General features: G+C 52.0%; 9 protein-coding genes across 9 annotated transcripts; 5 read left to right on the top strand and 4 right to left on the bottom strand.

Annotated features, from left to right (window-relative positions):
- Positions 1-1179: 1179 nt before the first annotated feature.
- C7974DRAFT_65799 (uncharacterized protein) lies at positions 1180-3069 on the top strand. Its single transcript, XM_046147018.1, has 3 exons — positions 1180-1430; positions 1480-2608; positions 2654-3069. The coding sequence occupies exons 1-3, from the start codon at positions 1299-1301 to the stop codon at positions 2809-2811; spliced, it is 1419 nt and encodes a 472-aa protein (XP_045991946.1). The 5' UTR covers positions 1180-1298; the 3' UTR covers positions 2812-3069.
- A 632-nt stretch (positions 3070-3701) lies between these two features.
- Positions 3702-5269, top strand: C7974DRAFT_320867 (aminopeptidase-like protein Y; the record flags this gene model as incomplete). Its single annotated transcript, XM_046138774.1, has 2 exons — positions 3702-3898; positions 3949-5269. 2 exons carry the CDS (start codon positions 3702-3704, stop codon positions 5267-5269), a joined length of 1518 nt encoding a protein of 505 aa, XP_045991945.1.
- A 793-nt stretch (positions 5270-6062) lies between these two features.
- On the bottom strand, positions 6063-7501 carry C7974DRAFT_403948 (uncharacterized protein). Its single transcript, XM_046142896.1, has 3 exons — positions 7099-7501; positions 6632-7039; positions 6063-6584 (listed from the first exon to the last, which is right to left on the bottom strand). The coding sequence occupies exons 1-3, from the start codon at positions 7369-7371 to the stop codon at positions 6489-6491; spliced, it is 777 nt and encodes a 258-aa protein (XP_045991944.1). The 5' UTR covers positions 7372-7501; the 3' UTR covers positions 6063-6488.
- Positions 7502-8249: 748 nt separating this feature from the next.
- Positions 8250-10002, top strand: C7974DRAFT_320825 (alpha-glucosidase; the record flags this gene model as incomplete). Its single annotated transcript, XM_046138770.1, has 2 exons — positions 8250-9415; positions 9465-10002. Coding segments are annotated over 2 exons (1704 nt in total), but the record flags the coding sequence as incomplete, so codon positions are not given.
- Positions 10003-10576: 574 nt separating this feature from the next.
- Positions 10577-12951, bottom strand: C7974DRAFT_443749 (uncharacterized protein; the record flags this gene model as incomplete). The annotated part of the gene is made up of 2 exons (XM_046145468.1): positions 10577-11809; positions 11960-12951. 2 exons carry the CDS (start codon positions 12949-12951, stop codon positions 10780-10782), a joined length of 2022 nt encoding a protein of 673 aa, XP_045991942.1. The 3' UTR covers positions 10577-10779.
- A 2332-nt stretch (positions 12952-15283) lies between these two features.
- C7974DRAFT_475743 (uncharacterized protein) lies at positions 15284-17151 on the top strand (the record flags this gene model as incomplete). Its single annotated transcript, XM_046146652.1, has 1 exon — positions 15284-17151. One exon carries the CDS (start codon positions 15284-15286, stop codon positions 17003-17005), a length of 1722 nt encoding a protein of 573 aa, XP_045991941.1. The 3' UTR covers positions 17006-17151.
- Positions 17152-17265: 114 nt separating this feature from the next.
- On the bottom strand, positions 17266-18918 carry C7974DRAFT_367724 (L-galactonate dehydratase). The gene is made up of 2 exons (XM_046139882.1): positions 18611-18918; positions 17266-18553 (listed from the first exon to the last, which is right to left on the bottom strand). The coding sequence occupies exons 1-2, from the start codon at positions 18779-18781 to the stop codon at positions 17324-17326; spliced, it is 1401 nt and encodes a 466-aa protein (XP_045991940.1). The 5' UTR covers positions 18782-18918; the 3' UTR covers positions 17266-17323.
- An 854-nt stretch (positions 18919-19772) lies between these two features.
- C7974DRAFT_367723 (uncharacterized protein) lies at positions 19773-21982 on the top strand (the record flags this gene model as incomplete). The annotated part of the gene is given in 3 exon segments (XM_046139881.1): positions 19773-20261; positions 20281-21513; positions 21562-21982. 3 exon segments carry the CDS (start codon positions 19773-19775, stop codon positions 21679-21681), a joined length of 1842 nt encoding a protein of 613 aa, XP_045991939.1. The 3' UTR covers positions 21682-21982.
- C7974DRAFT_475740 (l-fucose permease) lies at positions 21616-23485 on the bottom strand (the record flags this gene model as incomplete). Its single annotated transcript, XM_046146651.1, has 6 exons — positions 21616-21991; positions 22043-22248; positions 22295-22525; positions 22579-23141; positions 23198-23298; positions 23351-23485. The coding sequence occupies 6 exons, from the start codon at positions 23483-23485 to the stop codon at positions 21818-21820; spliced, it is 1410 nt and encodes a 469-aa protein (XP_045991938.1). The 3' UTR covers positions 21616-21817.
- Between the last annotated feature and the right edge of the window lie 106 nt (positions 23486-23591).

Genomic DNA, 23591 nt, shown 5'->3' with positions numbered 1-23591 from the left:
GGTTGGTCAGCGATTTTCAGGAACGACCCACACCGTTGACCCACAATGCTACCGTCTTCCTTCCGTGCACCCGCTCTTTGGTGCTTCGAATTAGCAACGATCGGTATTGTTGATCGAAGATTTTGCCCAAGAGGCTGCTGCGACAAGCTTGTACAATACGCCGCAGCGATTGTCGATGTCTGTGTTCTGTGCTAAGTGCTTCGTGGAAGACACGATGCGTGCGCGCGGGTTTGCGCAAGTTGATGAATAACCCTGCGCAGACCAACACAGTGCCAACTGTACAAGACACCCCATAGCCCCCGAACATGAGCATCTGCGCCGACTCACTACCGTTCACTTCCGCCGTAATCGTTGGGACACATTTCCACCCCCGCTCCGCCGTCTTAAATTCAAACTTAGCGTTGACGCTGCAGTAGCAACCTGCCAGCTCAGAGCGTCAGCACTTTTGGCAGCATGTTCGAAGCGACGATATGCGCATCATGGCAGAGCCCAACTGACAGCGTACCCCAGGACGTCCTGCATTGACGCTCTCTTTGTAGAAGGAGCATGCACACTCCAATAAGTACGCTGGCACAACCGAAATAGCCGGGTATCGTGGTTGTCTGTGCGACCGCCGGGCGCGTGCAGCGAAACGACAACACCCCTTGCAATGAGGTTATCGGACAAACGAGCATCATATACGACCCCAGTCGATATGTAGGCACTTCTGCAGGAACCGTCTGAGGGATTGCGGATACTTTGATCCTAGTTTTGGTGGTCGCACACTCGCCAGTCAACAGGAACAGCGCGTGGACAAGATCACACAATGCCGCGCAGATCACAACAACCGCCGAGGACGTTGCAAGGCACGCATGATACCTTCTGTTCGCTAGGTATGCCTTATCTTCGTTACAGCGAGACGATCTGCAGCCTGCCACTCCGCTATGTTTGCTGGATACGCTGCCAAGGCGAGCTTGACGAGTTCCTCCTTCCTATTCAGTCGGTAACTCCAGTCCCAAGCTTTTGCTTCATTTGCAGCCACCAATACAGCGCTGTATGTGGGTTGTTGTTTCATCTATGATTCTCTTGGACACACAGTCAGTTGCCGGTTGCGATTTCGTGCTTGTGTCGGCAACGGGGCAGCCATGGACGATGGGGCAGGTCAGGTTGCTACCTGCCGAGTTAGCCATAGGCGAAGCCATGGGTGGTGTCGTGCCAGCAACTCGGAGTCCATCATCTCAGGTATAAAGCGGTGATCGTCCTCGACTCAGGCAGTCTGTACGGCTCACTCGTTCAGCCTCACCACCGATCTAGTCATTATGTTTCGTCGCGCTGCCATCCTCTCGCTCGCTGCCCTTGCGGCAGCAAAGGAGATGCCCAAGGATGAGTTGAGGGCTGCCCAGCTCTTTGACTCTGGTATTCGTCACGAGAACAACAAAGCTCTGAAGCTGGTACGTACCTTGTTGGGGTTCTGAACACCGAGAGCTAATCTCTCTTTAGGAGACTTGGGCGCAGCAGGAAGCAGCTGGCGTGTACGCGTCTGCGCAGTACGCCAGACTTGCGTCCATTGCCACCTGTACCAACGGCACCGCTAAGACGGCGACAGACACGTTCAAGTGCAAGAATATTGACTTGTACGATTTCGCGTCTCACTCGGCTTTGGGCAGCACCTACGGTTTTGGCTCCTCATCCTGGGGTTGGACGTCGAGCACCGGCCGCGAGTTCGTTGCCATCGGCCAATCTGATGGCACAGCGTTCGCTGAGATTACCAAGGAGGGCAAGCTCTCTTACCTTGGTCGTTTGCCCCAGTACTCCACTCGTAGCCAGTGGCGCGAGATCCGTGGTCAGAACGACTACATGATCATCGGTTCTGAGGCTGTGAACCACGGTATTCAGATCTTCGACATGAAGAAGCTGCTTACCCTCAGCCCTTCGGCGCCCAAGACCTTCAGCAACACCGCTGACCTTGCTGGTCACTACAAGGGCCTCCCTACTGGCCGCACCCACAATGTTGTGACCAACCCCGAGACAAACTTCATCTACTCTGTTGGTGCTATGCCCAGGACCGACAAGTGCAAATCGGGTATCATCTTCATTGATATCTCGAATGTCGCCAACCCCACCAGCCCCGGATGTGCTTCTGGCGATGGCTACGTGCACGACGCGCAGTGCCTGATCTACCACGGACCCGACAAGGCCTACGAGGGTAAGGAGATTTGCTATGGTTTCAACGAGGATACATTGACCATCTACGACGTCACCAACAAGAAGGCACCTGTCATTCTGTCCATTACATCTTACACGGGTGCTGCATACACCCACCAGGGTGTTGTCCTTGACCCCAAGGACCAGCGCTACCTGCTGCTCGATGACGAGTACGACGAGTACGACAAGGTTGGCCCTGGTGCGGCCGGCAACCCCATCACCTACATTTGGGACATCTCTAGCTTGAAGGCGCCTAAACAGACTGGCTTGTATCGCTCGGGCGCGAAGGGTGTCGACCACAACCAGTATGTTGCCAACGGTTTTGCGTACCAGTCCAACTACGGCACCGGCTTCCGCGTCCTCGACGTTCGCTCGATCCCCAGTGATCCCTCGGGTAAATCAGTTCGCGAGATCGGCTTCATAGGTATATTTCACGCCCCTTGATCTAAAACCATGCTAATTGTTGTAGATGTATATCCTGAGGATGACAACGCAACCGGTGGTGGCAAAGTCGATTTTGTTGGCACGTGGTCGAGCTATGCGCTTTTCAAGAGCGGCTACATCCTGGTTAACACGATGGAGCGTGGCGCGTTCATTGTCAAGCTGCAGGCTGGTGCCACCGCGTAAGGAGTGGCAGGCTCAACCTTTTGTAGGGTGCAACCCACCTTTATCGCAGCCAATAAGCTACAGAATCACAACTGAACAACTCCGTTCACTCTATCAATATGTCTTCGTCTTGCCTGATGCTGCATCTTGTGTAGTGGCTGATCGGACGTGCCTAGGGTGCAGTACACACGATCTCGTATTGTATTGCAATTGATAAGATTAAGCCGACCAGCACAGTGATTGGCTACTGCTAATATAAATCCCTTACTCAACGGTCTTGTTTCCGACATTGTTTTGCCGCCTCGTTGCCTGTGAGACGTATTTCCACATTCCGATCTGCAGTGTATCGGCGTTGCCAAGCTTGTCGCCTCTCCGCGCTCTAATGACCTTTCGACAAGCTTCCATAAACTGCCTGTGTCGCCGCCACTGACCTCGGCAACCTCTACTGCGCCCTCTCAATGTCGTCAAGGCCTATCAAAATCTCGTGCCTCGTCTGCGCAGATTGTGGCGCTGGCGCGCCAAGCTTGTTCGCACGCACAAGAGCGGGGATGTTTTTCTTGGCTCATTAACTTCCTTCCCAATCAGGGTCCGCCCGAGAACGGTCCGCTATGAGCTAGAAGTCTCCGCCCAGGAACTACGTTCATCTCCTTCCCCATGTATCACAGTGAGTTTTTCGCCTTCGCGCAGCCAAGATGCGCCGTACCTATCACCCGGTCCCTGGTCAATGTGTTTCGTTCCTGAGGGATGGACCGCGAGGAAATGGCCTGTCAGCTGCCTGTACGGGTTAGAGCGAGATATGCGTCAGTTTGTCTGCAGATGGATGCTTGAGCCGACCCCAGGACAGTATATATGAGGCAGTGTTCCTGGATCAATGGAGCAGCTCCACCCTCACCAGCTTCTCCATCGTCAACATGAGGTTCGATCTGCTCATCGCCGGTGCCGGCGTTCTCGGTTCTGTCTCTGCAGCAAAGCCCTCCAAGTTCGTCAACGAGAAGGACTTGATCAAGGAGGTCAAGTTCAAGAACTTGCTCAAGGGCTCTGAGAAGCTCCAGAGGATCGCTGACAAGTATGGCGGAAACCGAGCCTTCGGAGGAGGCGGTCACAACGCGTGAGTTCGATTGCCAAACTTCGTGATGGACTCTTGTTAATCCATTGCAGCACTACCGATTGGCTCTACGACAGCCTGAAGAAGTTCGGCGATGACTACTGGGAGGTCTACAAGCAGCCCTTTGTTGAGCTGTTCACCGCCGCCACCGTCGAGCTCACTGTTGCCGGTGCCGCTACCAAGGCTGAATACCTGACCTACGGCCCTTCGGCTAACGATGTCACGGGCAACCTTGTCAAGGTCAACAACCTTGGCTGTGACGCCGCGGACTATCCTGCTACTGTCGCTGGGAGCGTTGCTTTCATTTCTCGTGGAACCTGCACATTCGCTATCAAGGCCGCGAACGCGAAGGCTGCTGGCGCTATTGGAGCTATCATCTACAATAACATTCCTCTTCAGCCGCTGTCTGGAACCCTCGGAGGAGACGGTGACTATGCTCCCGTCGTTGGTGTCACTCAGGAGGTTGGCAATGACCTTCTCTCCAAGATTGGCAACAGCACCGCTGTCGCTGCCACATTGTCCATTGAGGTCATCCGCGAGAACCGCACCAACTACAACGTCATCGCCGAAACCAAGGGCGGAGACAAGAACAACGTTCTGATGATCGGCGGTCACACCGACTCGGTCTACGCTGGCCCCGGCATCAACGACGACGGTTCAGGTACCATCGGCGTACTTGTCGTTGCCGAAGCTCTCGCAAAGTACAAGGTCAAGAATGCCGTCCGTCTCGGCTTCTGGGGTGCTGAGGAGTTCGGCAAGCTGGGCTCGTTCCACTACCTCAAGACCCTCAACGGCAGCATTTCTGGCGGACCCGAGGAAGTCGCTAAGATCCGCGCGTACCTTAACTTCGATATGATTGCATCGCCCAACTATGTCTACGGTATCTACGACGGCGATGGCAGCGCCTTCAACTTCTCCGGCCCTGCTGGCTCCGACACCATCGAGAAGGACTTCGAGAAGTTCTACGAGGCCAACGGCCAGAAGCACGTCCCCTCCCTCTTCACTCTGCGCTCCGACTACGCCGCCTTCCTCGAGAACGGCATTCCCTCCGGTGGTCTCTTCACCGGTGCTGAGACCCTCAAGACCGCCGAGGAGCAGGCCATGTTCGGCGGCACTGCCGGCGTCGCCCTCGACCCCTGCTACCACTTGAAGTGCGACGACATCAACAACCTCAACCACGAAGCCTACCTGCTCAACACCCAGAGCATCGCCAACTCTGTCGCCAAGTACGCCATGAGCTGGGGCGGTATCCCCAAGCCCAACGCTACCCTACGCAAGAGGGATGCGGGTGCTGCGCGCTTTGCGGCGCGCTCTGACAAGGGCGGACACGAGCACCACGGTCAGCCTTGCGGCAGTGGGCACGATGAGTTGTAGATGTGATTACGATGATACCATGATGAGATGAAGTAGTAGTAAAATTAATGAACATGATCAAACAACTTGGAAGTCTTTGTGCGAAAAGTGAGGTCCTTGCAGTACAGTCTTGAAACCCTTTAATTGAGAGAGGAAATACAGTGTAGATTGATAACGCACTCTTAGCTATACGGTGCTTTCCTTGGCTTATAATATTGCTGATCTAGTACAGCGCGATGCAAGGCTTTTGCCCGCTTGTATGCACGTGGGGTGCTAGTACGTTGATTCGAAATGCTTCAATTGCTGGTGATATCGACGCACCTCTTACATGACTGACTATTCCCCAGTTTGAAATCATGATAGTTGTCGAATCTAGTAGGAAATGCCAGTCTGCACCGCAAGACCAATCCCATGCAAACCTGCTCAGTGATCAATGCCAGCCTGAACGGTACCATACTAGATACCTACTCCTGTAGTAGTGTCGAAGTCAAAACAAGCACCCTAAGCTTCCTTCCCACATATGCATGCACGTCATCGCCCCGCTGAACCTTATCCCATATGCTCCCAACGCGGGATGGGGTGGGTATTGTGCGCACCGTGATGGTCGCTCCCAAGCCTCCGCTCACCTCTTGGCTTCTAGCGTACGACCGGAGGGACGGATGGGCAGGCGGGGTGGAGTGGAGTGGAGCGAGGGCTGTGAGTGCGGGGCGATCAGGTGCGGTGCAGCGGCGTGGTACTGTGTGGGGACGTGGGGTCGCACTTCCGCTCTACCTATGTGATATTATCGCTAGGAGGCCTTTATGTACGAGGCCTTGGTCAACGGTAGCAACGATTCAAGATGCGATGGCGACTGGACTAAACTGAGCTTCGTGGCGGCTTTGATTGACCCTCGCAAAGACGTTTGGAGCTGATCGGATTCGAAATCACTTGTCTGTCCCTTCGTACATTCAGTAGAATGGACCTATAAACACTGGAGCTGAGCAACTATGTAACAGGCTGAAGCGCACACTTGAAGGTTGTAAGGATTGAAGCAGTTCTCTAAGTCTAGTTCGTGTGGACCCATTCAGGATGTTCGGCAATTATGTCGTTTAGTATTATTGGCAGTAGGTATGATGTTGTGAGGATAGCCTGAAGAACAGCCTCGATTCATAGCGCCAGTGTCAGACTCGAATCACGCTGCTGCTTTGATTGCACGACCCCATACGTAAACACACTCAGCGCAAGCTGATACCGCCACAGCTTACTCGCGGCGTTGTTCTGGCGTGTAAAGAGATACCTGGCCTGCGAAAAATAATACAATGGAGGTGAGGGCCACAACCGTGAATGTCAAGGCAACCTGCAAGAATTGTAAGTTCGGTAACTTGAAAAATACGAGCGCTGTACCTTTGAGTTGTCGTCCCACCACTCCGTGTTATCAAGCTTTCGTGTCGCAGACCACACGTGCAAAAACATGCCAATGATCATGCTCAAGGTAGCGGTTGTCAAGAACATTACCGGCATCTGCCATGTAAAGACCTGCAGCAAGCTAGGCGCTCGACGACCCGACTTCTTCGAGTGTTTTCGTTCGCCATTTGTCTTGGCCAATAGTCTACGAATGCCGTCGAGACCGTCGCGGTGACCAGACAGGCGGTGGAGTCGTACAGTCTGATCAGCTGCGGTCAAGATGCTGAATAGCGACAGAATGATGCCGCAGTACCACGCTGTCCTGATAGGCCATGGTGATTCGCGCCCACTAGGCAGCACCTGGGGCCAAGATCCCGTTGAGGTCAGGACTCCAGCCAGCAGGGCGGACTGCGCGATTAGTGTGTGGTGGTGGACACGCGCCCGCGCTGGGGTCAGGCTTCACGTACCACGACGCCTACAAAACTCAGCTCGCTCAGCCTGTTGTCTCTCCATTTGATGGTCAACTCATCCTTCTCTTTTGGGTCCTCTGTGTTCAGCAGGATTTCAATGGGATCGTAGGTAGCTGCGTCAGGCGCGTAAATGCCACCCCCAAAGAAATGCAAGATAGTCCAGAAGGCGGAATGATCACCGTCAGGTTTCGCAGCATAAGACGAGCTTCGCAGCATTGGCGAGCGTTCACCTGCTGCACCACCGTCTTCAACGTCCGAGTCATGCGTCATTGTCCGGTTCAATTCTCGGCAGTACTGGCGGGGAGATTCGCGACGCGAAGACGCAGCTGTATTGTAGGTGATATAAAGCTGAATAGTTCTGCGTCAAGAGCGGAGAATGAAGAGCAGCTACCTACATTATGTACCGGACGACGATACCCTCTAAGCGTCCGCGGGCAAAGGGCAGCGTGACCGATGACGATTGCACGGTGCATCCGTCCGTGCGCCATACAGGAAACCGCACTCTCATGGTTCAGGAAAAACGACGGATAAGCAATCCTCAAGCTAACTAACTTCAACACCAAACTTGTAGCCATTAACAATAGTTAAAGCTCAATCTTAGGTAAGCATTTCCTATATTGGAGGCAGAAACATTCTATAAGATCTTTTTACATTGTTTCCTAACATTGTTGTTGCGTAGTTCACTCGGCTCACATCCTCAATCCACTGTTTATTCTGCAATGCGAAAGTCGCATAACAGCTGGCAAAACGAGTCGGATGTAATCAATGCGCTGTCAGCAAATTATTCGTGTCGCCGGAGTAGCATATGCGATGCGGTCGCAAAGAGGGTCTAATGGTGGGGTGCTTTCGGCCACACCAGCGCGCGCCGAGACGCGGTGCGTTCTGGGGATTTGCGGAGCGCTCCACAGCGTGATGACGTGCCATCGAAAGAGGAACACTACTTAACAATAATCGACTCGCACGTCTGGATCAGGCCAGAAGACAACGACAATCACAATGGCTACGCAGCGAACAAAGCAGGATTTCTACGTCGGTACAGACAAACACCGGTGGTGGAAAGAAGCGGTGGTTTATCAGGTAGGCTGCCTAAGGTATTGGGTCGAGCGACATCGGGCTCACCCAGACTTCAGGTGTACCCTGCGTCTTTCAAAGACACAAATGGCGATGGCTGGGGAGATGTACCCGGTATCACGCAGAAGCTGGACTACCTGAAGGATCTAGGTGTTGATGTTATCTGGGTCTCGCCTATCTACAAGAGTCCTCAGGCTGATATGGGCTATGATATCGCTGACTACGAAGACATTGACCCAATCTATGGAACATTAGAAGACGTCGACAACATGATCAAAGAGATCGAGAAGCGTGGCATGAAGCTCGTAATGGACCTGGTCGTCAATCACACGTCTGAGGAGCACGCCTGGTTTCTCGACTCGCGATCATCCAAGGAGTCCTCAAAGCGGGACTGGTATATCTGGAAGCCTGCGAAGTATGATGCAGACGGGAACCGACAGCCGCCGAACAACTGGGCCCAGATTCTTGGTGAAGCAAACTCTGCATGGACCTGGGACGAGAAAACGCAGGAATACTACCTTTCACTTTTCACGCCCGAACAGCCGGACTTGAACTGGGAGAATCCTGCAGTAAGAGAAGCTGTCCACAATGTCCTCCGCTTTTGGCTCGATCGTGGTGTATCCGGCTTCCGAATGGACGTCATCAACTTGATCTCAAAGGTGCAAACCTTCCCCGATGCCCCGACCACGGTCAAGGACAACAAATATCAGCCAGGCAACAAGTTTTTCGCAAACGGGCCTCGTATGCACGAGTTCCTGAAGGCTATCAACCGGGAGGTGCTCTCCAAGTACGACACGCTCACTGTTGGTGAGATGCCTTTTGTCCGCGACGAAGACGAGATCATCAAAGTGGTCGGAGCTGAGAACGAAGAACTCAACATGATCTTCGCTTTCGACATTGTAGACATTGACAACGTGCCCGGTGACTTTAAGTACACCCTGCACCCCTGGGATGCTCGCGATCTCAAGGAAATCATCAACCGTCTACAGCGTCTCATGCTCGATCGCGACGGCTGGAACACAATCTTCATCGAGAATCACGACCAGCCGCGCAGTGTCAGCAGATACACGGATGACAGTGATGAATTCCGTGAGTACGGCGCCAAGCTATTATGCCTGATGCAGACCACCCTCGCCGGCACTCTGTACGTCTACCAAGGCGAGGATATCGGCATGCGCAACGTGCCTGCCAGTTGGGAGCCGTCAGAGTATAAGGACATCGAAAGCATCAACTTCTTCAAGAAGTAAGTTCACTCTATCAATGCATCTGGAACTACGGCTGACAAGACACAGATACCAGGACATGTACCCTGGCGACGAAGAGAAACAAGCTTACGCTCGCAAGATCATGCAAAAGAAGTCCCGCGACAACGCACGAACCCCTGTGCAATGGACCTCCGAGCCACACGCAGGCTTCACATCGCCCGACGCCAAACCCTGGATGCGCGTCAACGACGACTACAAAACCGTCAACGCGGCGGCCCAGCTCGAAAACCCCAACCCAGCGCCTGGTACACTCGCTGTTCACGCGTTCTGGAAGCGTGGTCTGGAGTGCCGCAAAGAGAACAAGGATGTCTTCGTGTATGGCGACTTCGAGCTCCTGGATCCAGAGCATAAGAAGGTCGTTGCGTATAGAAGGTGGAGCGAGAAGAGTGCGTTCGTCACTGTGCTCAATTTCAGCGGCGAGAAAGTCACTTGGGATGGGCTGGGTGGTTTGAAGGTCAAGAAGTGGGTTGCAGGCAACTATGATAAGACGGATATTGATGGCAAGGCGAAGAGTGCCGCGCTGGAACTGAGGCCCTGGGAGGGGCTGTTGGGTCTGCTGGAATGAGCTGCTTGTGATGAAGAAGACACGATCTGTCTACGTCAGTCTTGAGATAGCGGCAAACTTGCCTTGATAACTAAGGAAGGCATAATGGCATGTTGTGATGTCTTTGAATACTTCATATGATTGACTCGATCACTGGAAAGCCTGACCACCGAGCTCTTTGAGCTGATACCTTCACGTGACCATATCTGCTCAACTTTTGATGAAGGAGCTTAACCTGACCACGCGTGTATCGAGCGGAGTCCTCGAAGCGGTTCACATGGCAGACAGAATGGCAAAATGCAGACCGTGTTCGTCCACCGATACCCCGCGCAAGCGTGGAACGAAGGAATGACTGTGATTTGTTCAAAGTCGGTCCGACGTTATCGCGCTATCTCGCAGATCTCTCAGCACCACCAGCTCCACATATCTCCATCACCGGAACGTCGTGCTATCATGTCTTGCATTACAGTGTTTTTCAATTTCATTATTTTCGTGTAAAATTCACGGTACAGGATGCTGAACGCTTTTGCCCTTGTGGCTGCGTCCAATCCCGTTAAGGCCATGCTAACATACGCATGTTTGAATGTGACTTTCATCCACTCGTGGTTCTTCCACCATGCCATGTGAGCATGGTCCAGAGTATGCCGATACTCGCAAATGAATCTTACAGTCTCGTGCAATGCTTGATGCATTGTCATCGCTCCCCAAATACGCTTCCTTCCTTCCGCCAGTGTCAATTTGCTCCCCTCACGTTCAACAGTGTCTTTTCTCCTTCAACACTTATCTGCTCAGCTCCTACTACTTCATGTCAGATCTCTTATCCTTCCTCGGAAACATGTGCGTATTATACGCCTCCAGCTTCTGCGGAGTTACCACGCGCTTCGGCGCCATCGCAGTCTGCTCACCGACGTTCTCCAGCGAGCTGTCCGGCGTCAGACCACTCAGAGCCCCACGAATGTTCTCCTTGGACACGATGCGCAGCATCTCATGAGATGTGGCGTCTCCGCTGCTGAGGACTCGCCGGCGCACAGGCTGCTCGGATTTGGCGTCGCGTGCTGAGGGTCTGCGCTCGGGGCTTCTCGTAGGGATCGGTGGCGCGAGGGCGGATGCGGCGTGCGAGGGTCGCGGAGGAGCATCTTCAAAGCCAGGCCATGGAATGTGTCTGGGCGGGCTGGGGGGCCGGCGTGCAGCTGCGGGCTTGGGAGTGGGGTTGTTGCGGTGGGCGTCGTTAGACGCGATGCGTAGCTTGCTGACATACGGGGGCGGGACTTTGATGGGTGCAGGAAGACGACTGCGCAACTTGGCCGGTGCTATGTCGCTGCTTGCTGTGTAACCTTCGGCGCTGACATTCCTGGAGTGCAGGTTGGGCACGCTGACCTCGTCTTGATAGTCATTGCCTTCGTAGCTGGGCTGACGGACTTCTGGGTGCGATCTCTTTGTCCTCAACAATGGGTGTATCATCGACTCGTCGCGTCTAACAGATCCTATACCCAGTGCAGGCGGGATGGCGCTCGGAGCACCCATAGGTGACCAGACATGATCTCGAGGGTCCTCAGGTGTGGCTCCGGTGAGTTGCTCTGAGCCGTAGCTCAACGTGCTCTTAGAGGGTCGCGGCCTCCGTCCCTCTAGTAGATGTAGACGTGGAGTAGGTATCGGCCATTCCTCGTCTTCATCCACGTTGCGCGTCACAGCTGTTCCCTGTGAGTACTGGCTGCCATGGTCAGGCTCATAATCTGGGATGTGGATTTGTCGAGTAACGCCATGGAGTGGACTCTTTGGCTCCTGTACGATTGTGTCAGTGCGATTAGTTGGGGGCCACAGTGCACGCCTCACTTCTTGGGCAATCTTGGGGACGCGCGAGTACATTCCATACGGAGTCAGAGGCCGCTTGGTCGTGTCTGGCGTCTTTTCATGCGTAGGTGAGAGAGGCGATTGCGGCTCTGAGCTGCCAAAACGACTGCTGCCAAGGCCCAGTGACAGCGATCTCCGGATGCTATCAGAGTACCGCTTGATTGGGCTGCGATTGCGCTTCTTCTCCGATGAAGCTTTGGTCGGAGACCTGCCGTGTCTGTCCTCATCCTGTAGTACGATCTGCGGCTGATACTTCGGTACGTACTGCACAACCTCCGGCTTTGTGATCGCCTTCCGGTGAGCAGCGCGGTCTCTCTGCACTTGCAACCAATCGTCCATCTTCTGTTTGAAAATCGGACGCTCGACCAAGCCTCCATACTGCGGATAAACATCGCGCAGTTCCCGCTCTGTTTCGTCGTAATGCTTCTTTGTTAGCATCGACTCACTGTTACCACGGAGATGGGTCGGCCTCGAGCACATCCTGAATGGCGTTGGAGAGTCAATGACTCCATCAGGCATGCTGATATTTCCTTCCGGAAACGCGAGACGACTGGGGCTTCGCTCCTCGATGAACAGCGCAAGCCGGCCGTAGTGTCTTCGCCCACGAACGCTGTAGCTCGCGCGTACAGCCTTGACTATAGGAACGAAGACTTCATCCCACGCTTTGCAGACATTCCTGAACTCGAAGTAACGAAATCCAAAGAGATTGCGAGTCTTGCCTACGCAGAAGGTTTGCAGCATCCAAGCGTACATGTGCTTCTCGTGCTCACCTGCTCCCCAATTGCTCTTGTCAATGTCGAAGTTCACGCCTGGGCGCTCATCGCGTGGATCGTGCCTGCGCACGCCTTCGTCGAATTGCGTGTAGAACCACAGAATATCAGAGCGGGCGATCTCACTCGGCTCTGTGGCTTGGGAACCACTAAGGAGAAGGTAAGAATCACGAAAGACGGACCACGGCGTAAGAAAAGCGGTGGTGGCAAGGAAGCGCTCTTCTAGGTCGCTGAGAGAAGTGAAGTCGAGAAGAGCGAGGGCGCGCCGCAGGTCCGGTGGGATCTTCTCGGTGGAGGAGCGAAACATGTCGCGCAGGTTTGCGATGCTCTCCGCGGGTGCTTGTGGCATGGCTGTCCAGACTCGAGAATTTTGAAGGGACGGAGGAAGCGAGTGTGGGAAAGAAAGTACGGGCAGCCGTCTCGTGATCGCTCAGAACCGCCGTGTAAGTGAAGGTGAAGCGCGCTCGTTCGTTGCAACTTCAGCGCTTCACCGCTGCTCCGCGCGCGCAGACGAGAGATTAGCTACAGGCACGCAACAAGTATGTGATAACGTCCTCACCGGGAGGTCGTCCCACTCGCCTAGGATCTTCATGCAAGGTCAAACATAGGATTCACTGTGAAGTCAATCTTGGGAGTCTGCCCGAGCATATCCATCTTTGTACTGAACTAGCCGCTCAGCTGCAGGACTAGCAACTCAATGGCATCGTTCGCTGATTTGTACAAGCTTATACACAGTAAACACCCAGAACTTTTTCATTGTCGTCCCTCAATCTATAATCACACATGCAGAGCTGGGAATAGGTCTACTACGGGCTGGCCAGAGGTGCTAATGAGAACTAAGTAGTATCAGATCAGCGGGCAGACATATAGAACGACAACGCTCTTTGTGCCTCGTAGACTAATTAGTAAGATACGTCACACTGGACGAACATGTGCATCTTTAGGTCATCCACCCTACCTTCTAGGCTTTGCTCAAAGGTTGCCGCTAAGCTGTGTTTAGAAGTTCCCGTCCATACCCAAACAACTTTTCCAGCTTTGATTCGAAGCCTTGGCCCGTTATCGGGTTCTCGATGCTTGTTGCCTGACTTGCGTCCTTGCGGCGGCCCCACACGAGCAGACTCTGGCGGCTGCGATGATCATCATTTGCAGTAAAAAAGGGCCATGGTCTAAAATGCTATGGAAAACGCGGAGTCTTCTGCTACAGCCGGAGATGAGAGCACACGTGCTCATCGAGAGTCTGTAAAAGTTGAGCCGAATCAACCCGTAAGTTGCAGTCACGCCCAGGATAAAACTAATGCTTGATATCGCAGGCAATTTTAATCAACAAATGTACCCTTCACGAATACAGAGTCGTCTGCCAGATTGACACTGTTCGATCGCGTCCATAAGTTCAATCAAGAAGCCACAAAGAGGCACAGAACATCCCGTTCGCGCACGATCATCGACTATGTCCTAGAGACAGCTTCACAGATGGCCGCTTCAGAGGTCTTACTGGCAAGAACACATGCGATATGGTAGCGTTGCATGGCCACCTGGACAGGTCAAAATATTGCTTCAGCAAGGCGAAAAGAAGAAGGGCTTGGAGAAAAGATTCCAATACTGCCTGACAAAACCGAGCAACCGAAGCAGAGTAGCGATTATTGGCAAAAGGGTAAGAGGAGATCATCAGAAACCATGAGCTACCAGTAAATGCACACGAGAGTACGAAAATGAAACTTTAGGTCCACGACACGTGTGATAAGGAACTAGAGAAACAGATCAAGGAGGGAAAGGCGACGAGAACCAAGGCAGAGAAAAGGCTCGATGGGCTCTCCGAAGCGCAGGCGGCCATGGCTACAAAGTGCACGTGCTGGTTCTGAGCGTGGAGGTGTAAAGTTTGCTTGTGGAAGACTGGGGAGTACAGTTGAAGACAAGAGAAAGCACGACGGTACCTACAACACGAGTGGGCGAATATTTAACAGTATTCATACTTCTTCATAGCTCTTGCAGAATGAATCTTGCAGAATGAATGTGAGGACCTAATGGAAGTCTAATCTTAGAATCTTCCCGACATTGTCCCAATAACATCCTTCTGCCTTTTTATTACTCGCTGCATACACCATAGCAAACACAATCCACATCTCAAACAGCGCGCCGATGCCAAGAAATACGATAATGGTCGGGCTCAGGACTCCCATGACGCGCAAGGCCTCCCGATATTGACTGGGTTAGCAGGCCGTAATTTATTGGTGCCGTATTTAGTATGTGATGTTGGGAAATGAGAGGCGGTGACCGAAGTCAAGTTTTGAAGAGTGCTACGGAGCAGCGACTTTCATGTTATTGATATGTGCTAGGGCTCTTCCATGTCGAAAAGTGCGTTCATTATTGCAGCTGCTACGGAGGTACCAAACGCTTGCACGCTTACAGAATTCACTGCATAGACTTGAACAAACTGCTCAAAGTCATGGGTGCTCAAAGATTACATGGGTAGTCAGACCCTGTCTCACTTGCTGATAATGACCATGGTTGTGCATAAGCTTGACTTTGGAAGCGATGACCCTTACCAGTAGTTTCCTGATCATTTTTGAACCATCTCTACTAGAATAATGTTATATTTCGAAACCCTCAAAACTATCTGTCTCTAGCTGAAATAAACCCTCTGGCAATCGATCGACACTCAATTTATCAACCAACAACGCAATATGGGGGATGCAGCGCCGCAAAGTCATGGAATTTCGTCGCTTTCGACAGAAGAGTTACGTAAACGGGCTTGCTTGCTCGAGCAAAGTGAAAGAGCATCCAGCGCTCAAGGGGAAATATGGCTTCCTTTGCCTACCGCTTTCGACGCCGTCGCAACCACCACAACCGCCATGAAGAATGAACCACCAATCCGTTCAGTAACACCAAACAATCTTACCAAAAATAATTTGGTGTCTACTTCTGAGGACACAACGACCAGAGAACCCTCTGCACCATCAGGAGTACAGCGTGTACTTCTCGAAGAGGAAGCCAAAGCTTCTTCTTCAGGAACGCCATCATGTGCTGTATGTCGGGTTGACTTCACGTCCACAAGCTCCCACCAGCGGGTCACGCACTTCAATAGTTGCTGGTCAAAGTATCGTATCGCAGTCGCCAACCGGAGTATTCACCCGAAGTCCGCTGAGCTGTCACACCCGAGGGACCTACAAGCCTTCAACACAGATGTTTTCGATACGGACAACGGTCTTACCGATTCTTGCATACTCTGCAACTTGAATATGGACGCTCTTTGCCCCGCCGACGCATTCGAGCATCGCATCTTCTGTCTTCGAAACCTTGATCCGCTTCCCACTGTCTGTATGTGTTGCGATCTACCATTTACCATCAACGGGACTAGTTGGGGTGGTATTACGATTGCAGAACACATTCATTCTTGCTCCACTCGAGGGAGAACAAGTTTTACAGACGCGCAAGCTGCATGGTACAAGCGTCACACGGCTCGCAAAAATCCCTTGAACTGCGTTTCCTGCTCACAAAGTATGGTGGATTTCGATACAGTGGAGGCTTTCAACCACCGTCGCAGTTGCCTTGAGCAACTTAAACCTACACACTGTCCCGTATGTTTCTGTCTTCTGCCGCAAAGTACTGGTCATGAGAGTTGGAATGCGGATGACATACTTTGGCATGTGCGCAGTTGCCAGCACGGCGCAAAACTCTCGAGTACCGACCAAAACGACTTTCAGGTCCTGGAAGCGCGGTGGAAAGGTCGTATGCAAATAGTTTGGAGGATGCTTGCAGAAGACTTTGGAATTGGGATTGGGAAGCGCAAGGGCTGGACCCAGCGCGAGCATCGACGCTCACATCGCACCAAGCAGGCACTGGGCCGGGCTAACGATCAAGGCTTATACCTGACTCCCAGCTCGAAACTACGGAGCTCTGTTATGTATGCCGAAGAGGATACAACAAGGATCCCGGGGAACGTGAAGACTGTGTGGTGCGACTTGGAGCGCTTCCGACGATCTGCACACGCCGTATACAGAATGCCCGACTATTCACGAACGACGGAGAATGTCAACAAGAATGTATGCGATAAGCATAAAGTACAAAATAGGGTGTCTCGTGCGGCTCCGTTGATAGTCAACGAGAGCGCGATACAGTCCGAAGCATGGGAGACACCCACAAGCTCCTCTAGTTCAGCTAACGAACACGATTGTGGACGTTCGGAAAGACCTCCACAGAGGGTCGATCGAAGGGCCCGAAGAGTCCGAAGGGAGTCCCCGGGTAGCAGACACCATCAGGCGGTGGAGAACGCAAGGAAGGCAGGGATTCGGATACCTCCAGGGTTTGAGTTGCTTCAACCAGCTGATTCAGCGAGAGAGGTGACGTTTTTCGATGATGGAAAAGAATCGAGTGTCGATCAATCTGTAACTCTAGTAGAGGACTGAGCAACATGACAACACACAAAATACAGACAAGGCGCAGCCTTCTGATTGAACCCCGAGCAGATCTCTGGTAGGGTGATAAGTTCCCCCGTTTGGTTCCAAATGATGGCGTTCCATTGTAATACTTTTACATTGATCAATAACAACGCCGGAATCTGGTAGAGGGGTACCTATATCTTTGGAGCGTGTTATGTTGTTGTTCCAGAAGTATGCCACCTCTGAAAGCCTGACAATGGCTTTTCAAGCATGTCTCGAATCTTCGTGGCTTCCAAATTATAGCCAAGCACCAAACTTAGCAGTAGATAATCACTAGAGCTAGCTCTAACTGACTGGAAGTCGGATCGCTGGCCTTTCCAGAACTTGACGAGCGTCTTCGCTAGCCCACCAGCCCTTTTCGTCAAGTGCTGGGAATGTATATTTATCCATGCTCCCGTCATGCATCTCCACACTGTAGCCTGGTTCCTTCGGGCTGACCAGATACCCGCCTTGAGTTAAGCTTGGGGACTGGAAGTGATCGTGCAAGTGATCAACGTACTCCAAAAGGCTCGCTTTGCCACTGACGCACAAATAGTCAATTAGACTCAGGTGTTGCGTGAGCTCCGGTAGCCCAACTCCACCTGAATGGGGAACCACCTGCACACCAAATTTCGCAGCCATCAGGAGTACGGCCAGGACTTCATTCAACCCTCCCATGCGACATGCGTCGACTTGGCATATGTCGATGGCTTCGGCTTGCAGCAGTTGCTTGAAGACTATTCGATTTTGACACATCTCGCCAGTGGCAACGCCTACCCCAAGTTGTTTTAGATTACGTCGAATGGTAGCATGTCCAAGTATGTCATCTGGACTTGTGGGTTCTTCGATGAACCAAGGTTGGAATTCAGCAAGCTGCTGAACGTAAGAAATGGCCTGTGGTACCGACCAAACTTGGTTCGCATCGATCATGAACTTCGTCGTGTCGTCGTAGCCCAGGATGTCCCTTGCAAGCTTGAGTCTCTTGCGATCTTCTTGCAGGTCTCGGCCGACTTTGAATTTGAAGTGCTTCACGCCTGCTTCCTGGTTTGACTTAAGTAGCTGACACATCTTCTCATCCGAATATCCAAGCCAGCCAGCGCTCGTAGTGTATATCGGTACTGCTTGATTGTCGTGTGCAGCTTGCATCCGCCGTTCCTTCCCTTCCCCGCTGACCCGTGTCAACAGGGCAACTGCTTCTTCGGGTGTGATAGCATCCTCAATGTAGTCAAAAGGCACACATCGCACAAATTCTTCTGGGGTGAAATCTGCGACCAAGTTCCAGACGGGTTTGTTTGCGCACTTGGCCCATAGATCCCAGATTGCATTGATGACACTGCCCAACGCTAGATGAGTAACACCCTTCTCAGGACCCACCCAGCGCACCTGACAATCGCGTGTCAAGGCTTTCCACGTGGCTGCGAAGTTGCTGACCACAGATGTCAATGTCCGACCGACCAGAGCGGAGGCAAAGTAGGGTATCGCATGTACGACCAAGTCATTGCCCCTCCCGATCGTGAAAGTCATACCATGGCCAGTCTAGATGTTTGTCAGCATATAGCCAGTGGTCCCATTCTACAGAAGGTATTGCCTTACATGAGAGCTGTCTGTTTCCAGAATGCAGAATGCCGCGCTGTAGTCGCCGACATCGTTCATCGCATCAGAACCAGTCTGATCCAGTGATGTTGGGAAACGAACATCTCGAGTTCTGAATCCAGTAATCACAGGATCATTCGACAATGGATTCGATTGGAACGTGTACGGCATCGCGGTTGCTGGTGCGCGAAAAGTTTGTCGCGACTTCGGGACAGGCCATGCTTCCTTTTAAGAACTGCAAGCGTTCCATTGCAATACTTTCTGGTGCGAACGAGGTACATGAGTTCCACATTCAAAAGTTGAAACCCACATCTACGCTGGTTAATAATTTTCCGAATAGCAGATATGAGATGGGATGATCGGGTAAAATTCCACTAAGCGGAAAATTGAATTTGACCAATCAAAGATCACGGCGATGCTGTGTCAACGGACTTGCTAACCCCGCATCTTCCAAGCCACCGAGGCTAAACCGCCAAATATTCATTAGTACAAATACGCGGCTTTTACCCGCAGGATGTTTCTTGACTGAATGTGCCGAGTGTACTATCATGCAAGTCGCAACTCGGAATGAACATGGACGGGAAATTCGTCGGAGGTCAAGGCTAGCCTGTGACAACTGTGCAAGATCTCGAGTAAAGTGTAATGGAGATAGTCCCTGGTAAGGCTGCAGGAACCTAGCCTCCGGCGACTTGCTAACGGCGAATGTAGTCGACGCTGCGAAGGTAAGCAACATTTACGAGACCTCTCGCCTAGTTCTCGCATACTCTGAACCTAGCGTTGCACATTGGCTAATGCATCGTATCCAGAGAACAACTATGAGTGCAACTACAAGCGCGATGTTCGAAAACGGGGTCGAAAACGAAAGGACCCAACTTCGATTGATAAAGACACAAACACTACTAGCCCCACGAATCCTACCAGCGTAGAAGTGGAGCAGATCCAAGAGGATGAGACGATGCAGGGCATCGGAGAGCATCGGCAACCTGTCGATAGCTTCATGATACCAGCAACTTCTCATGAGGGATCCGTGGAGCACACGTCCAATGAGACTACCGCACCAACTTTCTGGACAGAAATACCTGCAGTCTTGCCGCTTTCCCCTGGAGCCTCGCTGGTCTTCAATGGCTTGTCGGGTGGTATGTGGTCCAATCAAAGGGCAAACATGCTCGGACAGAATGTCCAGAGTGTACGTGCGGAGCCGCATGAACAGTATCGCACTTTGAGCTCAGCAAGCGAACAGCATGGAGAGTACGCCTGTTTGGCTTTGCTACTTCCTCACCTTGTTGGCGTTGTACAACCACAACTAGCTTTGAAGCTACTCCAGCTATACTTTGCGCCCCCGGAAGGCACTTTGTTTCACAACGCTTCACCCTATGTTCTGACGCCGGTCTTACGAAAAGACTCTGTCCTGAATCCTGCTTCGACTCGGTCTACAACACCTGCTTTACTTGCAACAATGATCTGGGTTAGTGCACAAACGGCTTCTCTCCCTCAGCTACTTGCACCCGGTTCACGAGCCACTCTGTGTTGTAAATTGCAAGACTTGGTTTTCAAGCTGCTGCATGATCGCGACCTTGATAACTGGCAAAGAGTCTCGGGTAGATCACCTCCTTTCCTCAGTCTTGAATCCTGGACTCATGTACTGACCGATGTTAGGTCGTCTCGTGCAGAAAGCTTGGTACGGTCCTTCTGGATCTGCAAGTATCAAGCACGTACCATCGCCCGTGGTAGATGATGTTATATGTCTTATTCTGATCAGTATTGTGCTATCTGGAGGGGACTTCAAGCGGGATTGTCTACCGTGGTGGAACAAAGCAGTCCGTCTCATCGACACAATGAAACTACATCAGATGGATCATCCAGATGCGGATTCGAATGATTCAAATGATCTCGAGTCCTGTTACGCGGACGGTGTTTACCACAGTCCTCGTTCTATTGAAGCCAAGGAAGAGATGCGAAGAGCTTTCTGGTTGGCATTCGCTTTAGACCGACACCTGGCTCTGTCCTACAATGGTAATCTCTCCATTGTAGATGGAGAGAGTCATGTTTATATCCCAGTCCCAGAGCGTATATGGCAGTCCACTACTGAAGGAAGCGCCCACGACCAACCACACCGTCAACTGGGACCACCTTCTACAGTCACAGGTACCGGATTTTTCGAATTCTTCTTGCCTCTCATGGTACTGTTAGGCGATATCATCCATTTGCGCCGCCGAAGGCACCACCCACGTTTTGGGACTCTTGGGGACGACGGATCTATTGTCCTAGTGGAGAAGCTGCTTGAGCGCTGCAAAGAAAGTATCGATGGATTGGAACGACAAGCCGATACTGGACCATGCTCGAATATCAACCGCACAAGTTCGATATCTAACCATGATGCCGGGCCCGTGCTTCAAGGCGCGACGCCAGATTCCACGACCCTCTTAGCAACACTGCCTGTCGATCTGCCAAACAAAGATCGGCGCTCCTCTCGAACACGTCTTGTAACAGCGTATGCCCATTTCATTCTCCATGTACTCTTTGTTCTTCTCCACGGAGAGTGGGACGCGCTAACTATGCTTGCCTGGTTACCTGCTGCAGGCTCGCAGAGTGAATGGATTACCTCGCCGTCGTTTCACAAGTGCTCTTCTCACGCCGTATTGGCTTCGGAAGCAATATCTTCGATCCTGAGACTCGATCCCGAACTCGTCTTCATGCCCTATCTTTTCGGCATCTATCTTTTTCATGGGTCACTTGTGTTGCTGCTTTTCGCCGATCGCATGCCAGCAGTAAATGGTGGCTCCAACGATGCCGTCGAGGCGGCGTGTGAGACAATTATCCGAGCGCACGAGGCGTGCATCGTCACTCTGAACACGGAATTTCAGCGTGTCTTCAAACGTGTGATGCGAGCAACACTGATGGTGGTAAAGGATCAGAACAAAACCGGATGGCCGAATGAAACAAGCCGAGAGGTTTACCAGCCTGGGATCGAAGAGACTGCCGATACGGTTCGCGAAAAGATTGTAGATATGAGGAAAGACATGTTAAGATTGTATAGATGGAGCCAAGGTGGAAGAGGTCTCGCCATATGAGGCACTGAAGCGGTGCTATTTCCCAGCAGTCTGAAGTGCGATACATGTGTTTTATCAGGCCAACATCAATCACACGAATACGGATCTGGTCTCTCGCTTTGAATCCCCACCGCCTTTACACGCGGTTGATTCACTCTCACACCTTCGATGCAGCTACCTCAATTTGTTCCAAATCGCTGCCCTGCATGTACTTCTCCCCACTGTTAGGCTCGATGAGACCCACCGTACTATCAGTCGATGCATCGGCGGGGATGCGATACGAAGCAACGAAGTTCAAAGCGATTGGGTACGATACGGCTGCAACAAAAAACTTTGTTTAGGTTAGCAAAGGATAGTCATATAAGGAAGGGGTTAAACGTACTGATAGAGGAACTACCATCGCTATACCAGTGTTGTTATGCATATCGGCGACCACGCCGAGGAGCGGTGGTACCGCAGCGCCGCCCAGAACACCCCCGATGATCCAACCTGAACCGCGCTTGTAATGACGACCGAGTCCGCGTGTGCCAAGTGCTACAATTGTGGGGAAACAAATGGACTCAAAGAAGAGAACAAGGAACATGAAAGCTGGGCTGATTAGCTACTGACGAGTCGTATTGTAGAAAATACTTACAGATACCAGTGTTACCACGTTCCTTTGTGGCGGGAGCAATGAAGATAGCAGCACCACACATGAAAGCTAGAAGAACATATCTTGGTCGCACGAACTTCATCAGTATAGTACCGAGCACTCTGCCAACCGCAAAGGCGCCTTGAGCGCCGGACAAAAGCTTGGATCCGGTAGCCGTGCTTGTGCCTGGCCGAGTTTCGACAGCATAGTTGATGAAATAACCCGCAACGGCGACTAAGATCTGTCAGTACGATGTCTTTCAGGGGTTCGATTGCCTTGTTTAGTACCTTGTGCTCCTACATAGCAGAATTGCGCAAAAGCAGCGTGGAAGAGCCGATACTGCTTCCAGAACGAGGCCTCTCGTCCCTCAACTTGTGCTTCTTGAACTTGAGCTTCCATGTCGGCATCAGAAATTTCAGGAATACTGCTGAAAAAGAAGACGCCCGCTAGTAGAAACACGAAGCAGGCAATGCCGAGATAGACCCATTGCACGCTTTTCAGAGCTGAAACAGTGTCCTGGGTTCCGGTGAAGAATACGTATGAGCCCAGCAATGGGCCGACAATAGTACCGACAGCATTGAGCGTTTGGCTGACGTTGATGCGGATCTCCGCATATCGTGGTGGGCCGCAAGCCACGATGAACGGGTTAGCAGCAGTTTCGAGGGAACCGAGACCAGAACCGATAATGAATGTGGCCCCACAAAAGCCGCCAAAAGACTGGTATACGCCTGCTGGCCACATCATGAGGGCACCGATACCGTAAAGCGATAGTCCAAAGATGAAGACGGCTTTGTAGCCAGCATGGCGGAGAATCCAGTTGGCATAACCGAGAGATGCTAGCGGATAGGCACTGGTGGATGATGAGCCTGATGTTCAATTGCCTCGTTGAAACGGGCGTGAACTTACCCGAAATAAGCTGCCTGAAGTCCGGATGAGCGAGCTCTAGTGATACCCAATGTGACTTGAAAGTGCTTGTTCAAGGTGTCAAGTAATCCGTAAGCGAAACCCTGAACGCGTAATCAGTACGACCATACTGCGATAGATTGTTGTGTTGCTCACCCAAAGGAAGAAAAGTATAGTGACAATCGTGAGTGGCCAAAGGCTCTGTCTGAGGGTGAGAGCGGCAGCACTCGTCACCGTCTTGTTGCTATTTTGAATGGAGGAGCGGTTCGCGAATAACTTCTTGAGTGCCATGGTGAATACTTGGACAGAAAACTGGCTGAAGCAATCCAAATGAGAGAGTATAGTGCGTTGACAAGGGGTGTTTCGAAGAGTTCTTATATACATGTGCGATGAAGTA

Source organism: Boeremia exigua (genome assembly GCF_020726555.1).
Source record: "Boeremia exigua strain MPI-SDFR-AT-0100 chromosome Unknown C7974scaffold_13, whole genome shotgun sequence".
NCBI lineage: Eukaryota > Fungi > Ascomycota > Dothideomycetes > Pleosporales > Didymellaceae > Boeremia > Boeremia exigua.
The sequence above is the reverse complement of the archived record's forward strand: the minus strand, read 5'-3'. Positions and strand labels throughout refer to the sequence as shown.

Excerpts from the sequence above, each read along its gene's own strand:
- C7974DRAFT_65799 (XM_046147018.1), top strand. The coding sequence starts at position 1,299 with ATGTTTCGTCGCGCTGCCATCCTCTCGCTCGCTGCCCTTGCGGCAGCA. Across the intron at positions 1,431-1,479 it reads ACAACAAAGCTCTGAAGCTG|GAGACTTGGGCGCAGCAGGA; the intron begins GTACGTACCTTG and ends ATCTCTCTTTAG. Across the intron at positions 2,609-2,653 it reads TCGCGAGATCGGCTTCATAG|ATGTATATCCTGAGGATGAC; the intron begins GTATATTTCACG and ends TAATTGTTGTAG.
- C7974DRAFT_367724 (XM_046139882.1), bottom strand. The coding sequence starts at position 18,781 with ATGCCGTACACGTTCCAATCGAATCCATTGTCGAATGATCCTGTGATT. Across the intron at positions 18,554-18,610 it reads TGGAAACAGACAGCTCTCAT|ACTGGCCATGGTATGACTTT; the intron begins GTAAGGCAATAC and ends ACAAACATCTAG.
- C7974DRAFT_403948 (XM_046142896.1), bottom strand. The coding sequence starts at position 7,371 with ATGACGCATGACTCGGACGTTGAAGACGGTGGTGCAGCAGGTGAACGC. Across the intron at positions 7,040-7,098 it reads TGAGTTTTGTAGGCGTCGTG|TCCGCCCTGCTGGCTGGAGT; the intron begins GTACGTGAAGCC and ends CTAATCGCGCAG. Across the intron at positions 6,585-6,631 it reads GGTGGGACGACAACTCAAAG|GTTGCCTTGACATTCACGGT; the intron begins GTACAGCGCTCG and ends CAATTCTTGCAG.